Source organism: Monodon monoceros, unplaced genomic scaffold (genome assembly GCF_005190385.1).
Source record: "Monodon monoceros isolate NGI ecotype Baffin Bay Population unplaced genomic scaffold, NGI_Narwhal_1 Super_Scaffold_16, whole genome shotgun sequence".
In the NCBI taxonomy this organism is placed as follows: domain Eukaryota; kingdom Metazoa; phylum Chordata; class Mammalia; order Artiodactyla; family Monodontidae; genus Monodon; species Monodon monoceros.
The window spans coordinates 14,376,179-14,397,302 of record NW_021703772.1 but is presented as its reverse complement, the minus strand read 5'-3'; the positions used below and the strand labels follow the sequence as shown (position 1 = coordinate 14,397,302).

General features: G+C 44.8%; 1 protein-coding gene across 1 annotated transcript in view; it reads right to left on the bottom strand.

Moving 5' to 3' along the window:
- SERPINE2 (serpin family E member 2) overlaps positions 1 to 20,696 on the bottom strand; it is a 28,078-nt gene extending 7,382 nt beyond the window's left edge. The window contains exons 1-4 of the mRNA XM_029225773.1: positions 20,408 to 20,696; positions 17,143 to 17,370; positions 11,354 to 11,551; positions 1,987 to 2,185 (exon numbers count right to left, since the gene is read on the bottom strand). Of these exons, the coding sequence (XP_029081606.1) occupies positions 1,987 to 2,185; positions 11,354 to 11,551; positions 17,143 to 17,370; positions 20,408 to 20,666 (884 nt within the window). The 5' untranslated portion in view covers positions 20,667 to 20,696. The remainder of the gene's footprint in view (positions 1 to 1,986; positions 2,186 to 11,353; positions 11,552 to 17,142; positions 17,371 to 20,407) is intronic.
- Between the last annotated feature and the right edge of the window lie 428 nt (positions 20,697 to 21,124).

The window sequence follows — 21,124 nt, the reverse complement described above, 5'->3', positions numbered from 1 at the left end:
GATATTTCTTGATTTACTGGTCTGTCATGTGGCGAGAAATACAAGCTTGGACTCGGTAACAGGGTGTTGATGAGTGTCTGGTATTCTGGAATATCTACTGTTCTTCCCCATACCCAACCACAGAGCCATGATCTTGGCTGCTGTAAGAGCCACCATACTTACTGGGATTGGGGATGGTCAAAAGAGAGGAAATACATTCCTGCTAGTTCGTGTTGGGATTCTGGAAGCATTTTACCATTACATTTTACCAAACAGGGGCAAGCATTAGGAATGGTATTCATTTGGGTGTGATATGGATTTCTTGGCCATTTGTGGACTATCTGGCGTTATAGCTATAGATATGTAAATGTCAGTTATTAAATCTATCATCAGAGGACGTTTTACCAGATTTTATCACATCCTGTGGGAAAGCGGCAAGGCTAAGTGAGCAGATTCTCATCACAGATGGGCTATTATGGTAATTTATATGGTAATTTACCATTATAACTATAATTTATTTACATCACCTGCTTCTTAATTTATGGCAAGCACTGCCTATGTGAAGGCTTATTTTACAACAAAAAGAAATACTCGGGCTTCCCTGGTGGCGCAGTGGTTGAGAATCTGCCTGCTAATGCAGGGGACACGGGTTCGAGCCCTGGTCTGGGAGGATCCCACATGCCACGGAGCAACTAGGCCCGTGAGCCACAACTACTGAGCCTGCGCGTCTGGAGCCTGTGCTCCGCAACAACAGAGGCCGTGATAGTGAGAGGCCCGCGCACCGCGATGAAGAGTGGCCCTTGCTTGCTGCAACTAAAGAAAGTCCTCGCACAGAAATGAAGACCCAACACAGCCAAAAATTAATAAATAAATTAAGTAATTTTAAAAAGAAAAGAAATACTCTTGGGAGAATTACTAATACTAATAAGAATTACTAATACTTATTATGAATGTACTCTTCTGATTACTTAACTCAGTGGCTAGAGAATTAAAAGCTATTAGAACTGGAAGGTATTGCCACCACCACTGAGGCCTGGGTGGTTTAAAGCCCTGGGTACTGACAAAACAGTAATGCTGAAAAGTTTATAAAAAGGGGACATTCACTGCCTGCCTCACAGATCTGGGCAAAGTATTCTCTGACCTGTTAGAAATTTAGGAATCAGACAGAATTTGGGATTCCTTTCCCCTTGGTTTCAAGTCCTAACAGTTCAGGTTTCATTTATATTATACTTTTAGGGTATAATAGAAAAACTGCCCTAGATACTAATGTAAGAACTCTGCCTGGGTGGCTTCAAAATATTTCCTTATTACCTATCTTTTGGACCTTGGCCTTTAGCAACTTGCAGCTAAAACGTAAGTACCTAAGATGAAACTCCTTATCAAAACACACGGAGGGGCTTCCCTGGTGGCGCAGTGGTTGAGAGTCCGCCTGCCGATGCAGGGGACGCGGGTTCGTGCCCCGGTCCGGGAAGATCCCGCATGCCGCGGAGCGGCTGGGCCCGTGAGCCATGGCCGCTGAGCCTGCACGTCCGGAGCCTGTGCTCCGCAACGGGAGAGGCCACAACAGTGAGAGGCCCGCGTACCGGAAAAAAACAAAAACAAAAACAAAAAAAAACCCCAAAAAACCACACGGAGCACTACTAAGCTTTCTTGTATTTTCAGCATACTATCAGATGATGATATGCATCTGCCTTTCAGTCTTTTGAACAGTGACCTATATTTAAAGCCTTTGTCGTGGCACAAGAGCTGTAGTCTTGTGGAGGCTTAGAGACCAGGCTGCCTTCTTTCCTTCCCCATCATCACTATCCTGCCATATAAGAGGCACAGGGATTGAAAACCAACTTTCACAAAAGCACAGCCTTGTAGTCCCACCATGCAATTTCTGCAAAATAAGGCAGGTTTCATGATATGTCTATTTCAGCCTTCAGTTGTCCAGTAACTGACACAATCACTCCCAGGGATCGAGTAGTCCTGTTGTTTTCTCTTTTAGGGAAAGGGGCTACTTACTTGGGCAGGATGACCTGCACCCTCTTGGGCACCATGGTGCTCATCCAGCTGTCTATGGTCTTGGTGCTGATGTGCGGGATGATGGCTGAGAGTGGGGTGGAGCTCTCTGTCGGCAGCGCGATCAGCATGCTGATGCTTTCCCCGTGGTAGGGCAGCTCGATAAAGTTGTACCATAAGTCACTGGGGGTGCTTGTAGACCCTAAAGAAATCAGAGGCAGGTTCAGTGCATCCTTGGTGACTTCCAGAAGGGGCATGAATGGTTGCTGATCACCAGGGTAGCTTCAGAGGGAAGACAGCAATTCAGGTTGAGAACTTTCCTATTCTAAAAATAGCTTGCTTGAAATATCCTCAACAAAATACTAGCAAACAGAATCCAACAACACATTAAAAGGATCATACACCATGATCAAGTGGGATTTATCCCAGGGATGCAAGGATTCTTCAATATACACAAATCAATCAATGTGATAAACCATATTAACAAACTGAAGAATAAAAACCATATGATAATCTCAATAGATGCAGAAAAAGCTTTTGAAAAAATTCAACACCCATTTATGATAAAAACTCTCCAGAAAGTGGGCATAGAATGAACCTACCTCAACATAATAAAGGCCATATACGACAAGCTCACAGCAAGCATTGTTCTCAATGGTGAAAAACTGAAAGCATTTCCTCTAAGATCAGGAACAAGACAAGGATGTCCACTCTCACCACTATTATTTGACATAGTTTTGGAAGTCCTAGCCAAGGCAATCAGAGAAGAAAAAGAAATAAAAGGAATACAAATTGGAAAAGAAGAAGTAAAAGTGTCACTGTTTGCAGATGGTATGATACTATACATAGAGAATCCTAAAGATGCCACCAGAAAACTACTAGAGCTAATCAATGAATCTGGTAAAGTTGCAGGATACAAAATTAATGCACAGAAATCTCTTGCATTCCTATAGAGTAACAATGAAAGATCAGAAAGAGAAATTAAGGAAACACTTCCATTTAGCATTGCAACAAAAAGAATAAAATACCTAGGAATAAACCTACCTAGGGAGACAAAAGACCTGTATGCAGAACACTATAAGACACTGATGAAAGAAATTAAAGATGATACAAACAGATGGAGAGATACACCATGTTCTTGGATTGGAAGAATCAATACTGTGACAATGCTACCCAAAGCAATCTACAGATTCAATGCAATCTTTATCAAATTACCAATGGCATTTTTTACAGAACTAGAACAAAAAATCTTAAAATTTGTATGGAGACACAAAAGACCCCAAGTAGCCAAGACAATCTTGAGGGAAAAAAATGGAGCTGGAGGAATCAGACTCCCTGACTTCAGACTATACTAAAAAGCTACAGTAATCAAGACAATATGGTACTGGCACAAAAACAGAAATATAGATCAATGGAACAGGATAGAAAGCCCAGAGATAAACTCACACACCTATGGTCAACTAGTCTATGACAAAGGAGGCAAGGATATACAATGGAGAAAAGACAGTCTCTTCAATAAGTGGTGGTGGGAAAAATGGACAGCTACATGTAAAAGAATGAAATTAGAACACTCCCTAGCACCATACACAAAAACAAACTCAAAATGGATTAAAGACCTAATGTAAGACCGGACACTATAAAACTCTTAGAGGAAAACACAGGAAGAACACTCTTTGACATAAATCACAGCAAGATCTTTTTTGATCCACCTCCTAGAGTAATGGAAATGAAAACAAAAATAAACAGATGGGACCTAATGAAACTTAAAAGCTTTTGCACAGCAAAGGAAACTACAAACAAGATGAGAAAGACAACCCACAGAATGGGAGAAAATATCTGCAAACGAATCAACGGACAAAGGATTAATCTCCAAAATATATAAACAGCTCATGCAGCTCCATATTAAATAAAACAAACAACTGGATCCAAAAATGGGCAGAAGACCTAAATAGACATTTCTCCAAAGAAGACATACAGATGGCTAAGCAGCACATGAAAATCTGCTCAACATCACTAATTATTAGAGAAATGCAAATCAAAACTACAATGAGGTATCACGTCACACCAGTTAGAATGGGCATCATCAGAAAATCTACAAACAACAAATGCTGGAGAGGGTGTGGAGAAAAGGGAACCCTCTTGCACTGTTGGTGGGAATGTAAATTGATACAGCCACTTTGGAGAACAGTATGGAGGTTCCTTAAAAAAATAAAAATAGAACTACCACATGACCCAGCAATCCCACTACTGGGCAGATACCCTGAGAAAACCATAATTCAAAAAGACACATGCACCCCAATGTTCATTGCAGCACTATTTACAATAGCCAGGTCATGGAAGCAACCTAAATGCCCATCGACAGACGAATGGATAAAGAAGATGTGGTACATATATACAATGGAATATTACTCAGCCATAAAGAGGAACGAAACTGGGTCATTTGTAGAGACATGGATGAATCTAGAGACTGTCATACAGAGTGAAGTAAGTCAGAAAGAGAAAAACAAATATCGTATATTAACGCATATATGTGGAACCTAGAAAAATGGTACAGGTGAACTGGTTTGCAGGGCAGAAAGAGAGACACAGATGTAGAGAACAAAGGTATGGACACCAAGGGGGGAAAGCAGTGCGGGGTAGGGGTGTGGTGTGATGAATTGGGCGATTGGGATTGACATGTATACACTGATGTGTATAAAATGGATGACTAATAAGAACCTGCTGTATAAAAAAATAAATAAAATAAAATTCAAAAATTCAAAGAAAATAAATAAAAATAGCTTGCTTACAAAGTCAAAGATAAGGGCAGTTATTTCTTCCTTCCCTGGTAAAGAATTCTTTAGTCTAGACATGTCTTAACAGAATGCCTTTGGCCATCACTAAAGTCATACTAATTCTGTTGAGTAGAATTTAACTAGATCACACGGCACTTAGCACACAGTGCTTTGCAAGTTGACCCTTATCATATGGATGAAGGAATGAATCTGAGCTGCCTAAGAATGATTGTTTTGGTGGTGTCTCTGAATGCATGTGAAGAGGAGGGAGGAAGGGTGGGGGTAAACAGCTTCCACTGTTTAGGGTCCACTCTGTGCCAGGCCCATACCAACCACCCCAACGCAATTAGCCTCTACAGCGCCCCACGAGGTAGGTATACGCAGTCCTATTTTACAGCTGGGGAGGCTACAATTCGAGAAATTACGTAACTTACCAAGGGACACATGGCTAAAATGTGGACCAGGACTCAGTACGTCTAATGGCAAAGATGATCCTCCTTCACTGCCTGACTTCCTACTCACTCTTCATTCATTCCAGTAACTACCATTAGGGCTTTTTGATACTTTATGGTACTTGTGCTTACTGATGAAGACACAAGAAGGATTTAAACCAGCATCTCTCAGAATGTCGTCTAGAGAACACACATCCCCGCAAGACGTCCGGTAGACAAAACAGATTCCACATTCCAGGAAGTTGAGGAAGCCCCAGACACTCGATTCTTCCTGCAGATTCAAAATATACACCAATGCTAGAAAGGCTCTGGGATATCCCGAAGAAAACTGTTTAACTCTAGTTATTCTCAGGTTTCCAAAACTTATTTGATCTTAGAACCCTTTTATGCCCACTTAAAATGTTCAAAACATTTAGCAACTGAGCAGCACAGCTGAGCACTACCCGTCCGAGTGGACGCAAGTGCAGACATGATAGGCGCTGGAGAGAAGCCCAGGGCATGAGCATGGGGCCCAGAGGGGCCATGAACTCCCGGGAGAAAAAGCCTTCCACAGAGCATGCCTGAGGAGCCCACAGAACCTTTACATTAGACATGCGATGGGAGAGTTGTAAGAATTAACCGGGTGAATGGAAAACCAGCATTTCTAGATGACGGTGGATGTCTGAAATGTCTTCTGAAACACTTCCAACTTTTGAAGAAGACCTCGGTGATCTTGCTGAGGTTACTTAACCTCTGTGTGCCTCCGGGTTTGGAGCATGGAGAGACCAGGGATATTGCAGTTGTGATGATGAGATTAGAAGACATATGCATATAAGGTACTCAGCAGGGCCTGGCCCACGGTGGGTGCCCAGTGAACACTGGCTCCCTCTCCCTCCTCCCCTGAATGACCCAGAAGGACAACATATTTAAGAACGAGAGAAAAGAGAAAGTGAGTTTCTCTCATGATTGTCACTTGTCTTTTCTTTGGGGATAACTTTGCTAATCACTGCAACTGAGACAAGAAACTTCAGTAAGCCAGTTGTCCACAGACAGGGGTTGGGATGGAGGCACCGATGGAGAGAGAGAGAGAGAGAGACAGCATACTGTGTCTTCGTTATGCAACAAACAGTTTTAGCTGTAAAATATGATAAGAATGGTGAAGCTCTTAGAATACATGACACTACAGGATGACATGACAGCTTCTCCTTGAGGAAGAAATACGCGGGCAATTCATGGGGGTGCTCGGTGTCTCAGGTCCCCATGTGCCGCCCTCGCCTGCAGGGCTGCTCAGGTACCCAGGGTGACTGGCCCCAGCTCCGGACACACGTGGACTCTCCTTCTTGCCCGGGTCCCGTCTTGGGGCTGCCTGAGGGTCCAAGATGGGAGTCTTCACCTTTACTATTACCCTGCATGATAAAATGGTCTCAGCAGGAACTGAAAAATTGATTGGAAAAGTGAGAAAAAAACACACTTCCTAATAAGCCCTTTAATCCTCAAAGGAAACATTCAGTTCCTACACTTGTAGAGCTCATTTTTAGAAACTGCGAAATAAGGGACTTCCTTGGTGATGCAATGGTTAAGAATCCACCTGCCGGGCTTCCCTGGTGGCGCAGTGGTTGAGAATCTGCCTGCTAATGCAGGGGACACGGGTTCGAGCCTTGGTCTGGGAGGATCCCACATGCCGCGGAGCAACCAGGCCCGTGAGCCACAACTACTGAGCCTGCGCGTCTGGAGCCTGTGCTCCGCAACAAGAGAGGCCGCGATAGTGAGAGGCCCGCGCACCGCGATGAAGAGTGGCCCCCGCTTGCTGCAACTAGAGAAAGCCCTCGCACAGAAACCAAGACCCAACACAGCAAAAATAAATAAATTAATTAAGAATCCACCTGCCAATGCAGGGGACACAGGTTCGAGCCCTGGTCCGGGAAGATCCCCCATGCCACGGAGGAGCTAAGCCCGTGCGCCACAACCACTGAACCTGCGCTCTAGAGCCCACGCTCCGCAACGAGAGAAGCCACCACAATGAGAAGCCCGCGCACCACAACGAAGACCCAATGCAGCCAAAATAAATTAATTAAAAAAAAAAAAAAAGAAACTGCGAAATGTGGGAAGTTGTTAATAAATGACTGCTCCGGGGCATGACAGCATGAAAGTCCCTTTAATTACCTTCTACTACAAGCAGTTTTGTGGATTTCTGAGTCTTAAGGAACTGTTCAGGCTATACTTAAGTAGAAATTGGAATATACATTTGAAAAAAAGAACCACAACAAGTAGACCCACTGTATATATTAGTCTGTATTCAGGCTTCAGTGGAAAGGGAGTTTGGGGAGAGTTGATGGGGAAGGAGGAGTGATTTAAGCAACTGGGTGAGTGTTGGTGCCATTTGCTGGGTGAAGGAACACTGCGGGGAGAACTAGATGGCAAGGGCAAGAGTATATTTATCTGTGGAACCAGAACTTAATAGACAACTAATTAGAGACATAATATGGATATGTAGGTATGAGTTGGAAACTCAGAGAAGAGTAGAAGCTAGAAACATACTGTATATTCATAGATACACATGTATATACACATACATATGTATGTTTGAAATTCTTTGTGGTCTTTTTCAAAGCAGAAAAGTCTCTTAAATCTAAATCCATAACCATAAAAACAGAAAATTTGTAACAACATTGATTCAGCAATTCCTATCCAAGGACATTACCTTTAGAAGTTCTGACACAAATATCTAAAGATTTATGTACAAGAATGCTCACTGTAGTGTTGTTATAGGAAAAAAGTAAATGGCCATCCCTAAGGTATTATGATACGTTTATAACAGTATGGGGTGTTATGTAGCTGATAAAGGATCAAGTAGTTCCACGAGGATTGACAATAAAAGGTTTTCCAAGATAGCCTGTCTAATGAATAAGCAGATTACAGAATAGAAATTACGGTGTAATCCTATGTATGCAAAAAAGTTGGACAAATTTTACATATGCATAGAAAAAGCCTCAAGTGATATGCATAGAAAAAGCCTCAAAACGCCTAGCACTTAATAGGGCTTTTTATGCTGGGAAATGGGAATATAGAGTGACATTTACTTTCTGCCTTATATACTGTTGTATTTGAGGACTTTGCAACGAATATGAAATACATTTCTACTAATTTTTAAGGCTTTTTTTTTTTTTAATGGAAAAGTCTCTGCCCTCAAAGTGCTTACACTTTATGGGGCTTAAGTCAGAAGAGTTTTCCCCTCCTATTTTCTACCCTCTCCCTTAATGTTATTAAGGAAATCCTCTCAGAGACCTTGATGATATCTTGGAGGAAAAGTCAGGAAGGCTGAAAAATAGTAAATGGAAGGACAATGTTTCAGCAAAGTGACCAAAGGTGGCGAGGCTTGGCTGAGGCCTCACGAGGCGCTGGGCAGGTGGCACCAGAGGCTGAGTGAGTGAGTTCAGGCAGCCTGGCCTGGCTCAGCTATCAGGACCACCTGCCTCCCATCCCTGGCTGGTCGAGTGGGCCAGACTGCGATGAGACAGGACGAAAATGGGTGACTGGCTGTGTGGTCTATGGTCATGAAAACAAATGACTCCTTGGGGCCACCACAGATGGCTGAGCTTTCTCCACAAGACAAACCTGCCTCGTCTTTCCATGAAAAACTGCTCTGCTGCCAAAGAGGGAAACCTGGGGGAAGATGACACCACTGGGCTCTGTCTCCTGGCCCACGAAGGAGCTGGGTTCCAATCCCAAGTTACTCAGTAAAAACCCATGACACCGTAGAAAGTGGGGGCAGGAAGGATGGTCCCAGACCACCTGCAGTGTTTACTTGGCAGGGAATGAGAGCAAGGGGACTTTCATGTTCTGTTCTGAATTCAGTACAGATCAATCAAGGTCTGACAGCTAACAGACAGGACACCAAACTGGGTCAATTCAGCAGAGTTTAATGAAGGGACCACTTATAAGGCAAGGATAGGGTACAGAGGAGCCATTAAGGATGGTACCCTGGGCTACAAACAGTGGGGCACCATTACCAGCTTTAGCCTTGGAGGGCCAAGGGTAAGGGCTGGTGGCCCAGAGAGAAAGAGCCCTTGGGCAGGTCCTGATGGCAGGTGACCTTGGGTGGAGGGATGCTGCGGCCCTGGCGATGCAAGGAGAGGGCTGGGAAGCCAATGTCCAAGCCCGCTCTCCTCCCTTACCCCATCACCTGCTGGTTCACACCACTAGCCAACCAACAGGAAGCCAGGGGAAAAGGGAGCCCACTGATGCAGTCTCCTGGGGGCTCAGAAGAGGGTGGAGAAGGGAGGGCATGAATCAGGGAAGGTGGGGGACGAGATCTCCCACACTGTGGAGCTGTGGAGTTTGAATCTTGGACCATAAGAATGTATTTGTGTCTTACTTTCCATAAGGCACACCACAAATTCTTAGACAAATCAGTTCTTAATTGAAAAGCCACCTGGATATGTAACTCCCTCTCTGGGAACATCCTATATACTCAAGAAAAGCATCTTCCATTCCTACAAATACAAACATTTTAATCTTTCATGGGAATGCCTATAGAAGCCTTGCTGATTTATTCTTTACTGACTTATTCATTATTTTTCAGCAACAGAAACATACAGTAAATGACGCCTTCTCGCGTTTTGTTTTATTAGAATGTGTACAAAGATTGACCTAAAATAAAATAACTGTGCTTCGGATAGGAGCTGGTGGCCATGATAGCATTCCATGATGTCTTCCTGGGCAACGTAACCTGAGAATGAGTTCTGGACAAAAAGAGCCTTTCGTTGGTCTCAGTTGTTTAGCATGCTACCTTTCTACAGGACTTTTTTTTTTTTTTCTTTTTTTAAATATTTATTTATTTATTTGGCTGTGCCGGGTCTTAGTTGCAGCATGCGGGATCTAGTTCCCTGACCAGGGATCAAACCAGGGCCCCCTGCATCGGGAGTGCAGAGTCTTAACCACTGGACTGTCAGGGAAGTCCCTCTGCAGGGCTTTTAAATACATATTATCTTGAAAAAATTTATTGAGCGAATGACAAAATTCTACCTGGAAGTTAGATGAAAGACATGGGGGAAGGAAAGTGACTTTACTGTGTCCCTAGCATGAGTCATTTCTTAATTTAAAGAATTAGGCAGCTGGAGAAATGTTGAGCAATGCTTGATCTAACATATACTGTATATGCAAAGGGAATACTTGGGACCCACATGTCCACATATAGATTGGAGACATAAAGGCTAACTTATAGAGGAAAAAGAAGTTTAACTTAAACTGGACCACTGATAATTCAATGAAAGTAGGTTTAAAAAACAGTCACCAGCCTTAGTTACCTATGTGTTGTAATGACTACAGAGATGGGTCATTTTCTTTTTCCCCCAACTGTAAAACTGACACATGTTCCTTAAAAAAAATTTCAAACTCAAAGAAAAATAATCCTTTGAAATACTACCACCTAACATTTTATTGAACGTCCTCCAAGACGTGTCTGCATGAATATATAGAAAGTATTTTACATAAATGAGATGAAACAGCATCTGCTGTTCTGCAACTTGTTTTCTGAAATCAACAACATATTATATAACTTTCTGCTTATATAAATCTAATTATCATGTGTGTTCCACTACATGCACATATATGGCTTCTATTTATTTGCTAGTGTATGATTATCTTCATATTATAAATTCCTTGGCATGAGACTGCTGAGGCGGGGCTTCTAGAAAGTCCTCCAGACCACGGTTCCCCACCACCAACAGCACCCAAGGGTGCCCACGTGGCCCCCACATCAGAGCCACGACTGGGCTTTGTCAATCTTCGTAATTTTTGCTAATCTGATCAGTGAAAAAGAAATCTAATTTTTACTTTTATTTTTGATTTGGTAACGTAAGATTGCTAATGATGACTTGATAATGCATGCAATATGTTTCATGTCCATTTATACTTCTCATTTTGTGAATTGTCCTGTCATCTTTAAATTTCAACCTAAAAGCGTTACATGTGTTATACATTAATACATAACCTTTGTAAATAATGCAAAGACTTACCATGAGCTTTTAAAAAATCCTGCTGTCTCCTCCCTGCCCTTTATAAAAAATAAAAAGGCAGATCTGCTCTTGAGCTAAGTGGCAGCACCCGAGGGCCTTTCTGCGGCTGGCACATTCTAGGACAGAGCCTCACTGAGTGTGAACTTACCACACCGGAACACGGAGAGCTGGGCCAGCATCGGCACTTGGTAGGATTTCCCATCAGCTGGCACAAACGTGCGCTTCTTTGTGTTCTCAGGCTGAAAGCGTGATTTCCATAAGCCCTTAAAATACACTGCATTGACCAGGACCAGTCTGGTGAGGACACCGTCGAGAAGATCCGGGGACAGCAGATTGTCGATCATACCTGTGCAGTCAGAGAACAGACACAGAGGACACTCAGGACGGGCAGTCCGTCTGGGGGCAAAAGGCAGCTGCAGGATCGGGGGGAATGAAAAACCTGAGAAATTTTAAGATTCAAAGATTTGTAACATTTAAAAATTCAAAGATTTTTAAAATTTAAAATTTCAAAGATTTATAAAAGAACTTTTACAATATCCTGTTGTCCCTTCTAATTTTTTTCCTCACTAAAAATTAAAAGCTGAAAACAAGCTAAAAATCAGAGAACCAGAAAAGACTTCAGAGACCCTCTATTTAGGGTTAACAAACTTTTCATCCAGAAATTCTTTTATAGGGGCCTCCCTGGTGGCGCAGTGGTTGAGAGTCTGCCTGCCGTTTCAGGGGACACGAGTTCGTGCCCCGGTCCGGGAAGATCCCACATGCCGCGGAGCGGCTGCGCCCGTGAGCCATGGCCACTGAGCCTACGCGTCCGGAGCCTGTGCTCCGCAACGGGAGAGGCCACAGCAGTGAGAGGCCTGCGTACCACAAAAAAAAAAAAAAAAAAAAAAAATTCTTTTATAACTAATTCCCCATAAACCCCATATTTTAAGAACATTTTGCTCCTCTGCATAAGCTATACTTAATTCATAATTAACTTCTCTGTTTTTGATAATAACTGACACGTATGACTGCCAGTGAGGGCTTTTGGTCGGCACAAGATAAACAGTTGTCGTGTTGCTTTGTTGTAACCACTGGGATGATTTAATCCCAGTTAAAGGAACACTTCAGCCTGTGTAATGTTATCAAAGGCAAATGCTTAATTTCTCTTAAGATTTTAGGAATGTTGAGCATTAGTTTGGAATCCCTGATTATTATATAGCTACTTAAAGAAGAGTTGAGACTAAAATCGGTATCTATATTTAAGGGTCAGGGGTCCATTTACGCTCATATTATAGAGATAAAAAGAAACGGGGTCTCTCCTAGAATAATTAATTGTTAAGGAAGATGCTCTTCACAAGATATCAGGATGGTTCAGCTTGTTTGTGCAGGAATGAAGCACACACAACAGTTGCAATTTCAGGCTGTTCTTGTGAAGTCCCAAAGGTCCTTCTAAAGTGCCACCTGTGCTTGAAGCTTTGAATTTTCATTTAGGTTCCTTTTGCTTGGTTTCTGAAGATTCAACTGTGTGTGTGTGTGTGTGTGTGTGTGTGTACGGGTTTAAGAGAGATCAATAACACTAAAGCTATTAAAAATTAGTTCAGTGTAGCTTTTAGTCCAACTTTTAAAAAATGTTCATAATGTAAATGCAAGTTACAATACATTAAATGGTGAGAATAAAACCAACAGCTTCTGAAGAAGCAAGAATATCTGATTCAGCAGAGAGAGCTTTAAGTTCTTTGAAATGAAACTCAAGAAGATTTGGAGGTACAATAAACAGATGTTTACGTCAGTCATGGTAAAGAAGCACACTTGGAGGATTCCCTGACCCACAGGGCGCCTGGCAAGTCAGTGTCATCATTGCTCATTACTTACACAAGGGGGCACCAACGCCACCTTACATCAGGATCTGGAAGGAAAATACATGCGATATAAATAGCCATCGCTCAAAGCAAAGCGGCATCTGTGCACAGACTCTGTCCTGTGGGAAGGAAGTGAGAACTCTGTGCTCCAGTGATAGCAAGCTCTTGAGAGTTGGTTTCCCAATAGCGAAGGCTGTGTTTTGCCTTTGCTGGGACCATTACCCAGTCCAATTCCTACTTGCCTTTGAGACACAGCTCAGTGGTCCCCTCTTCTTATATCTCTTCTCTGTCACTCCTCCCTATCTCCTGGAGTTTCCATAAAGCCCAATGCTCAGCACCACCGTTACACTGCGGTATTTTATTCTAGCCAAATGTAGCATCTGTCTCCCTCAACTAAACTGTGAGCTGCACAAGAGCAAGAACCCTGTCATTCATTTTTTAAAAATCACACCTAAGATTCTATGTTCACTATTCTGTTGTTGCACACCGAGAGTCTGAAGGAATCTCTTCTGCCCTTTTTTCCTAAGGTAAATAAAGCCTCTTATTGCCACTGGTAGAACTAAGATATAATAAGGGGGCACAAGGAAATAAAAAGAAAGGATAAAAGAGAAGTGTAAGAAATGCATGGTTTAGAGGCAAGGAGGCACATGGGGGACCTGCCATCCATAACTGCCATAAACATGCATCCATCACCCATCCACCCATCCATCCATCCATGTAGCCAGTCTTTGATGTCTACCTGAGAAAACAAAACAAAATAAAAATAAAACCCGCCCTTCCAAAAGCTATAGATTAGAGGGAAGTGGAGGCTGATATAAGTGACTTAGAAATGCAATTGTAATAAATATCTTCAAGTGAAAGTACTTAAGGATGTGAGGGCAAATAAGAGGGGGATCTGATCTGGTGGATGAGGTCAGGGATGGATGGATTCCTTGAGGAAGTATTACTTGAGCCAACGGCTATAAAAATAGCTCACATTCGTTGAACATTTGCAAAGTGCCAACCACCTTGCTAAATGACTTATGCTTATTATTTATAGTCCCATAACAACCTTAATGTTATTATAACATTCTAGTAGGTACCACTACTATATCTCCATTTTACAGAGGAGAATGCTGAGGCACAGGGAGGTTAAGTAACCTGCCTAATGGTACACAGCCAGCAGGTGGCAGAACTGAGGTTCAAACTGGGCACTCATGCTTGTAACTATTATTCCATTCATGACATAGTGTGAAATGAATAGGCAAAGGGCAACGGGGAAGGAAAGCATTCCAAGTAGCAGGATGCACCGGGGTGGGGGAGGGGGGCGGGGGGCGGGTTCTGTGATTGGAGAGAGGATGGTGAGTAGGAGAGTTCGGAGGAAGCCCGCATGGTTGGGGCTGAGGCTGCAGAGAGGTGGCAGGGCAGCCCCAGCCAGGCCATCACCACATCTCTAGCACACTGGAAAGGCTCCCCCACTCTCTGCGGGGCAGGATCTGTCATCATGCAGCAGTCTTCCACACGTGGACAGTTTGATCACCAGGATCCTTCTGACACCTCACATATACACAAGCGCCTCTGAGCAGGCAGTTTGGAAATCTGTGGGAGTGTTTCTGGTTGCAAAGACAGTGGCCAGAGATGCTACACATCCTGCAGTGTTCAAAACAGCCCAAACAACGAACTATCCTGCTTTCAAATGCCCCGCTGCACAGTCACGTTCTTGAGAAACCTGCTCCTTGTCATCTGAGCCCAGAACCTTATTCTTTTTCCGGTGTAAACACAAAGTATCTTTTCTTTTGCATACTTTTAATGTATGCTGAATTTGTCAGGAATGTGACTACCACGCAAACCAAGTAGAGTCTGTTACTTGTTTTGCTCGGAAATTTACCAGGAGTTTTGCAGCGTTTTAGAAAAAAACTGCCTCAACGATGGTAACACAGCCCGTGGTTTTTGTGTCGCCAGTGCAGTGTGCCTGTCTCGGTCTGCTTTTGTGGCTGTCAATTCACAGTCAATGTGAATGTCAATTCTTATTCTAAGAATCTGACTGTTACGTATTCAGGGGTGGCTGTACCCAAGGGTTTACCTACTGAACTACATCTATAAATAACTTTTGTTTTTCCTGGTATTACAGTTTGGCATTATATTAATTTTTTTTGTGTGTGTGTGTACATGTGCATAGGTTATATGAGCTACGAGTTTCATTTCAAGAGAGTAAACAGAGTGAAAATCTTTGTTTAACAGAGGGAGTTAGGTCTGCAGGGTTGAAAATCACTTTTCTAGCCTCATCGCTTTCCCTTCCCCGGTTGCTGTGAGAAATGCATTGAGTCAGTGTGTGTTCAAGTGGTTTGAAATGGTCGGGCGGCATCCTGAGGGACTTACTACTCCCAGGACACAGCAAAGAAGAAGGCTGGGTGGGCGCTGACACGTCACATCATACAGCTACCAGCATCTGAGGGCCATCAGCTTCCTACCTCTGTTCTTAGCCCTACAGGCTCAGAAGAGCCCACTAACCCCCTCCCATTTGCTGGTCTCCTGCATTTCTGTTGTGAAAGGCCTGGACCCACTGACTGCTCCGCCCTTTCTCTCTCAGAGCCCCACGGCTCAGTCCGCCTGATCATTTCGTGGTTTCAGGAAGGGAGCCCAGGTTGCACCGTGCAGGATCCTGTTGAAAAGGGATTTCACAGGTTTACCAAAACCACACGCTGGCTCTCCTCCACCCTCCAGAGCATTCCCCATCCGGCTCTTCTCTAGCCCCTCACATGGTTTGCAAATATTCACATCTACAAGTCTGGACGGAGACCGGGGGAGGACTTACTTTTGTGCAGAATACTAGGTCCCTGCCTCAGAGATTCTGCCTCAGTAGACTGGGGTCCAGAGATCTGCATTCCTTTTTTTTTTTTTTTCTTGGGATCTTAGTTCCCTGACCAGGGATTGAACGTGGGCCCTCAGCAGTGAAAGTGCCTAGACATAACCACTGGACCACCAAGGAATTCCCCAGAGATTTGCATTCTAAACACGCGCCCCAGGAACCACGCTTTGAGAGACATGACCCGAAAGGCCAGAGTTCCCCCAAGTTTTGTCTTTGGGCTTACTCTCCTCATTGAGTCTCTTTTGCTTCCACTCTTGTGACTTTAACTCTCCCCTTCGGTGAAAAACGGTTCCCAAATCTCTATTTCTAACCTTAACTTTCCTCCGATGTTCTGGACCTACTTCTCCCTCTGAATGTTTCCGCCTGAACCTGAAGTTTACAACGTAACAGGCTAAAAACACTGATGTTAGACATTTCTTCAGTTTCGTGGAGGGAGAGATGCACGTACACAAGTAATCACATAGTGTGGATGTGCTCTAAAAAAGGGTGCAGTCGTGGATAAGCATATGCCCATCATAACCGGGGGAGCCACCTACTTCCTGGGAGGACAGAAGCAAGAGGTGAGGAAGGGGAGGGGAGAGGGAAGGGGGAGGGGCATCACAAGGGCAGGGGGTTCAGAGGAACAAACGATTAGGTATAAAACAAGCTACAAGAATGTATTGTACAACACAGGGAATATAGCCAGCATTCTATAATAACTATAAATAGAGTATAACCTTTAAAAATTGTGAATCACTGCATTGTACACCTGTACCTTATATAATATTGTACATCAATTATACGTCAATGTAAAAAGAAAGAGACAAGGAAGGTGTGGGGAGAGCTCAATCCCGAATCTTAAAGGCTGAGAAGCACATTCTGGGCAAAGGGAATGTGGATACAGAAGTAGGAAGGAATGAGCACTAAAACCTTCGAAACAGACAAGGGCCTGTGGGCAGGGGCTCTGGAGATGAGATGCTGCAAAGAAAGAAGAGAGTCTGCAGAGCGGTATTCCGCCCTGCTGCCCGAGAGCCACGGGGAGACAAGTCCCCAGGGGGCACAGGTGATGGCGGCAGGAAAAGGGTAGGAAGGCGGACTGAGCCATGGGGCTCTGAGAGAGAAAGGGCGGAGCAGTCAGTGGGTCCAGGCCTTTCACAACAGAAGGGCCACCGGACACGCAGGCCCCAGTGACGGTCTCAGAGCCCAACTCACGCTTTCATTCACAAAGTGGAAAATCACACCCGCTCATTCCCGGGAGCCGTGGCCACTCACCCCTGGTCTCGTTCCTGACCCACACGTTGATGGAGTCACAGGCAGAGGCGGGGTCTTCGAAGTTCGCGTTCCGGACTTCACACTGAAACACGTCTTTGTTCCTCGTGACGAAAGGCACTTCCATCTTAAAGCCATTCTTCACAAACACGGCATTGGCCACCGTCACAATATCTTTATTCTTCTTGGAGACGATGGCTTTGTTGATCTTCTTTAATACTTTACCCACTCCTGAAGGAGAAAGGAGAAAATGCAGCAATATTTCCGCAAGAATGTAGGAAGGTTATTATTTTTTTTAATATCTTCTATATTATGGCAAATAAGAACAGTAGAAACAAAACTAGTACGCGTAGCAAGAGACTAAGTCATCTGCTTTCTCAGTGGCCTTCTGTTAAGAAAAGGGAGGGCGTAGAATGAAGTATAACTATTAATAGCCCCTAAAGATCAATTGCGCTTCTAGCCTCAAAGCAGGCATCTTCGAGGCCTTCTCCACAGCTTCCCCAAGTAGACCTGGCTCTCCTGGAAGACTTTCCTGGCGCCAGGTCAATAGCGAGGCTGGAAAGCTCTTCAGTTATGTAGCCATGGGGGAATAAACCAAAGGACTCTTCCTAATGCCGTCTCTCTTTCTTAACAATCTTAAGCGCTATTTCCTTTCTTGCCAAAGATTTAACAACACAATTTTTCTCTATTTTGGGGAAAAAAAGGTATAAAGTTGAGCATCAGAAAGACTATAAAAAATGGCCATGTGCCACCATCCAAGAACAAGGTGATTTTTATTTGATACGAAGCTCACAATGTAAGGGAATTCGTTTTATGGCAACGTAAGCTTTATTTTACACAGACCATTCATACATGCTCCATTTAGTTTCAGAGCATGGAAAAGAGGGAAATAAGTTGTAAAGGATGAAATGTGTTCCTACAGAGAGCTCGAATTACAGATCTGTCTTACTCGCTTGGGGTCCTTTCAAAATGACACTGTCCTAAAACAACCGGCAGAGTCACCTTGACGGTCCCCTGGAGAGCTGACCTGTCCTTCTTAAATGATGGCAGGTAAGAGCCCCAAGGTTTGGCCCTTTGTGAGGCCTCTGGAGACTGCACCCCTCACGGGTTCTGTGGGGGCAGGCCCAGCAGGAGTGGGCAGGCACGTTGTACAACGAAGGGACCAGCAGACTTCACAGCCCAATCCCGGCACTTGTCCCTTTCAGCTCCTCCACGCTCCCCAGTCTCCTGCCCAGAAAAGATCAGGGCAGATCCTCCTGTGCCCCAGACTGTCCTGCCTCTGCCCTCAACCAGAGTGCCGCTGTCCTGAGTTCTCAGAGTCTGAGCCCAAACCGGGGCCTGAAAACCCACCCGGGCTCCCCCAATGTGTGGGAGTTCACATGATCTCCCTTCATGTGAACTGAAGTCATTCCACAACTCGACTGCTAGTGATTTGGGAGGAAGAAGAGATGGGGGTTGGGGGGAGTTGCCAACAGACCAATATTGTCAAAACTTTAGAAACACTAGTGAAAATGAATGTGGTTCAGCGGGAAGACAAACAACGACAATCCAGTTGCTCTTTGGGAATGGTGCTGGCCGACAGGGCCTGGATGGCGCTGGGAGAGGCCAGGAGCCCCGTAGGTGATTCACTATGAAGTTATAAATCACCAGGAGTTCTGTGGGCTTCCAAGCAAGGGCATAACGGTGTGTTCCAAATATTTAGTGTCCCAGTGCTTCCAACAGGTAAACAAACTGCAAACTCATGCAAAAGTTTAATGCCCTGTAAACAGAGCGGGGCGGGTGGGCATCTCGTGCTGGCAGCCCCCGGGGGCTACACTGAGAAGGATCGAACTGGGGCGCAGAGGGGAGCCCTGAAGTACGCACACCCCCATCTCTCCTCCTTTCCCAGCAAAGGCGTCAACGTGGTCAAGATTCCTAGAACTTTATGGCCAGTGGGAATGGAGGAACGTGGGTGGGAAAACGTCCTCGCCTCCCAATAAAGCAACTAAAACCTGGACGTCAGATGTGACTTGTCAAGGTCACGGCACAGGCTGGTGCCAAGGAAGGGCTCCAAGGCTGGCGCTGGCCCATGCCCAGCACTGTGGAGGGGGCAGTGGAAGGGGACTCGGGTGAGAAACCTGAGCTAAAGCTGAGTGACAGAACTAGGAGATGTAAGCTCTTAAGCTTAAACAGGTAATTACAATGGGGCTTTCTTTCAAGAAAACGAAACCATTCCTATTGGACCTTACTTTACTTTTTTAATTTATTTAATTAATTAATTAATTTATTATTTTTGGCTGTGTCGGGGCTTCCTTGCTGCGCGCGGGCTTTCTCTAGTTGTGGTGAGCGGGGGCTTCTCTTGTTGCGGAGCGTGGGCTCCAGGCGCGTGGGCTTCAGTAGTTGTGGCTCGTGGGCTCTAGAGCGCAGGCTCAGTACTTGTGGCACACGGGCTCAGTAGTTGTGGCTCACGGGCTTAGTTGCTCCGCGGCATGTGAGATCTTCCCGGACCAGGGCTCGAACCCGTGTCCCCTGCATTGGCAGGAGGATTCTTAACCACTGAGCCACCAGGGAAGCCCTGGGCCTTACTTTTAAACAAACTTCCTTTATAGCTTTTTATTTTGAAATAATGATAGAATCACGGGAAGTTGCAAAACAATATACAAGGTGGTCCCGTATATTTCCACTTTTCACCCAGTTTCCTGCATGATGGTAGTACAGATCCACAACGAGAAAACTGCCACTGGTGCAGTCCCCAGAGCTCATTCACTTGTTTTACATACGTATGTGTGTGCGTGTGCGTGCGTGTGTGTATGGCTCTATGCAATTTTACCCCCCATGGAGATTCGTGTGTCTGCCACCTCAACTGAGACGCAGAGCGGTTCCATCAGCATAAGGCTGCCCTGGGCTGCCCTCCATGGTCACACCCACCCACCTCCCCAGATTACGGATTTAAAAGTACGTTCACAGCCATGATGCATTCTGAGCCCTGTACAACATAGAGCGGGGGCAGACGGGAAGTTTTCTTGTTAGAGATGAGAAAACAGGGGCATTCAAGGGGTCAAGTGACTGCCCAAAGCCCCACAGCTACCGAACGGAGACCAGAACCCAGCTCTCCTAACTCCTAGCATTGCCACTGTGCCTTAGAGGAGACTGGCCCTCAAGCCCAGGGGGCACCAGCAAGACCCCTCCCAGCTGCTCTGCTCCTCTGTGTGGTAAGCAAAGACCAAGCCAGGGGCCCTCCAGACTGGGACTCCTGCAAGTCCCGCCAGCCAGGCCCAGGCGCACGCACCATTCACGCCGTATCTCATCACTGTGGTGAGCTGCTTCTTGGTCCTGCCGTCGGCTCCCAGCTGAAGCATCCCCAGGACGGACGCAATCCCGTGGGGGGAAATGACGATGTTGTCATGAGGCCGGGACTTGACAATCTGATTGAACACCTGGATTCCTGTGTCCGAGCCTAGTTCCTCCAGAGACAGGGGGTTGAACTGGGAGCACACAGAGGGCAATGTCACGGTGGCCACGAGGAAAAAGGGAAAATGCCAATTCATGATTCCTTCTGGCAAGGACAACCTGAAAAATGAAATCGAGAAAATATTTACATTCTACATTTAATGAATACTCAGCTAGATATAATTTACTATACTCAGTGTAACTGAATATCTTTAATATATTCAAGACATAACAGTGTAGATTAGATTGTTTTCCTTTATATATATTTTGTTAGGGGGATGCGGAGCGAGAGGAAGGCAACTTCCACTTGCTGGTCCCAACTCTGTGCCAGACACAATTCTAATCATTCCATCCTTGCTACCGCCTTTCATCCAATCACACCAATATTTACTGAGAGCCTACTGTGTGCCAGGCACTTGTCTAAGTGCTGAGCATAGAAATGTAAGTAAGATGGCCAAGACCCCTGCCCTCCTGGAGTTTATATTCTAGAGGGGAGACAGAAAATAAACCAGGAGGCAATAAAGCCATTTCAGAGACGGATCAGGCCACAGCAATA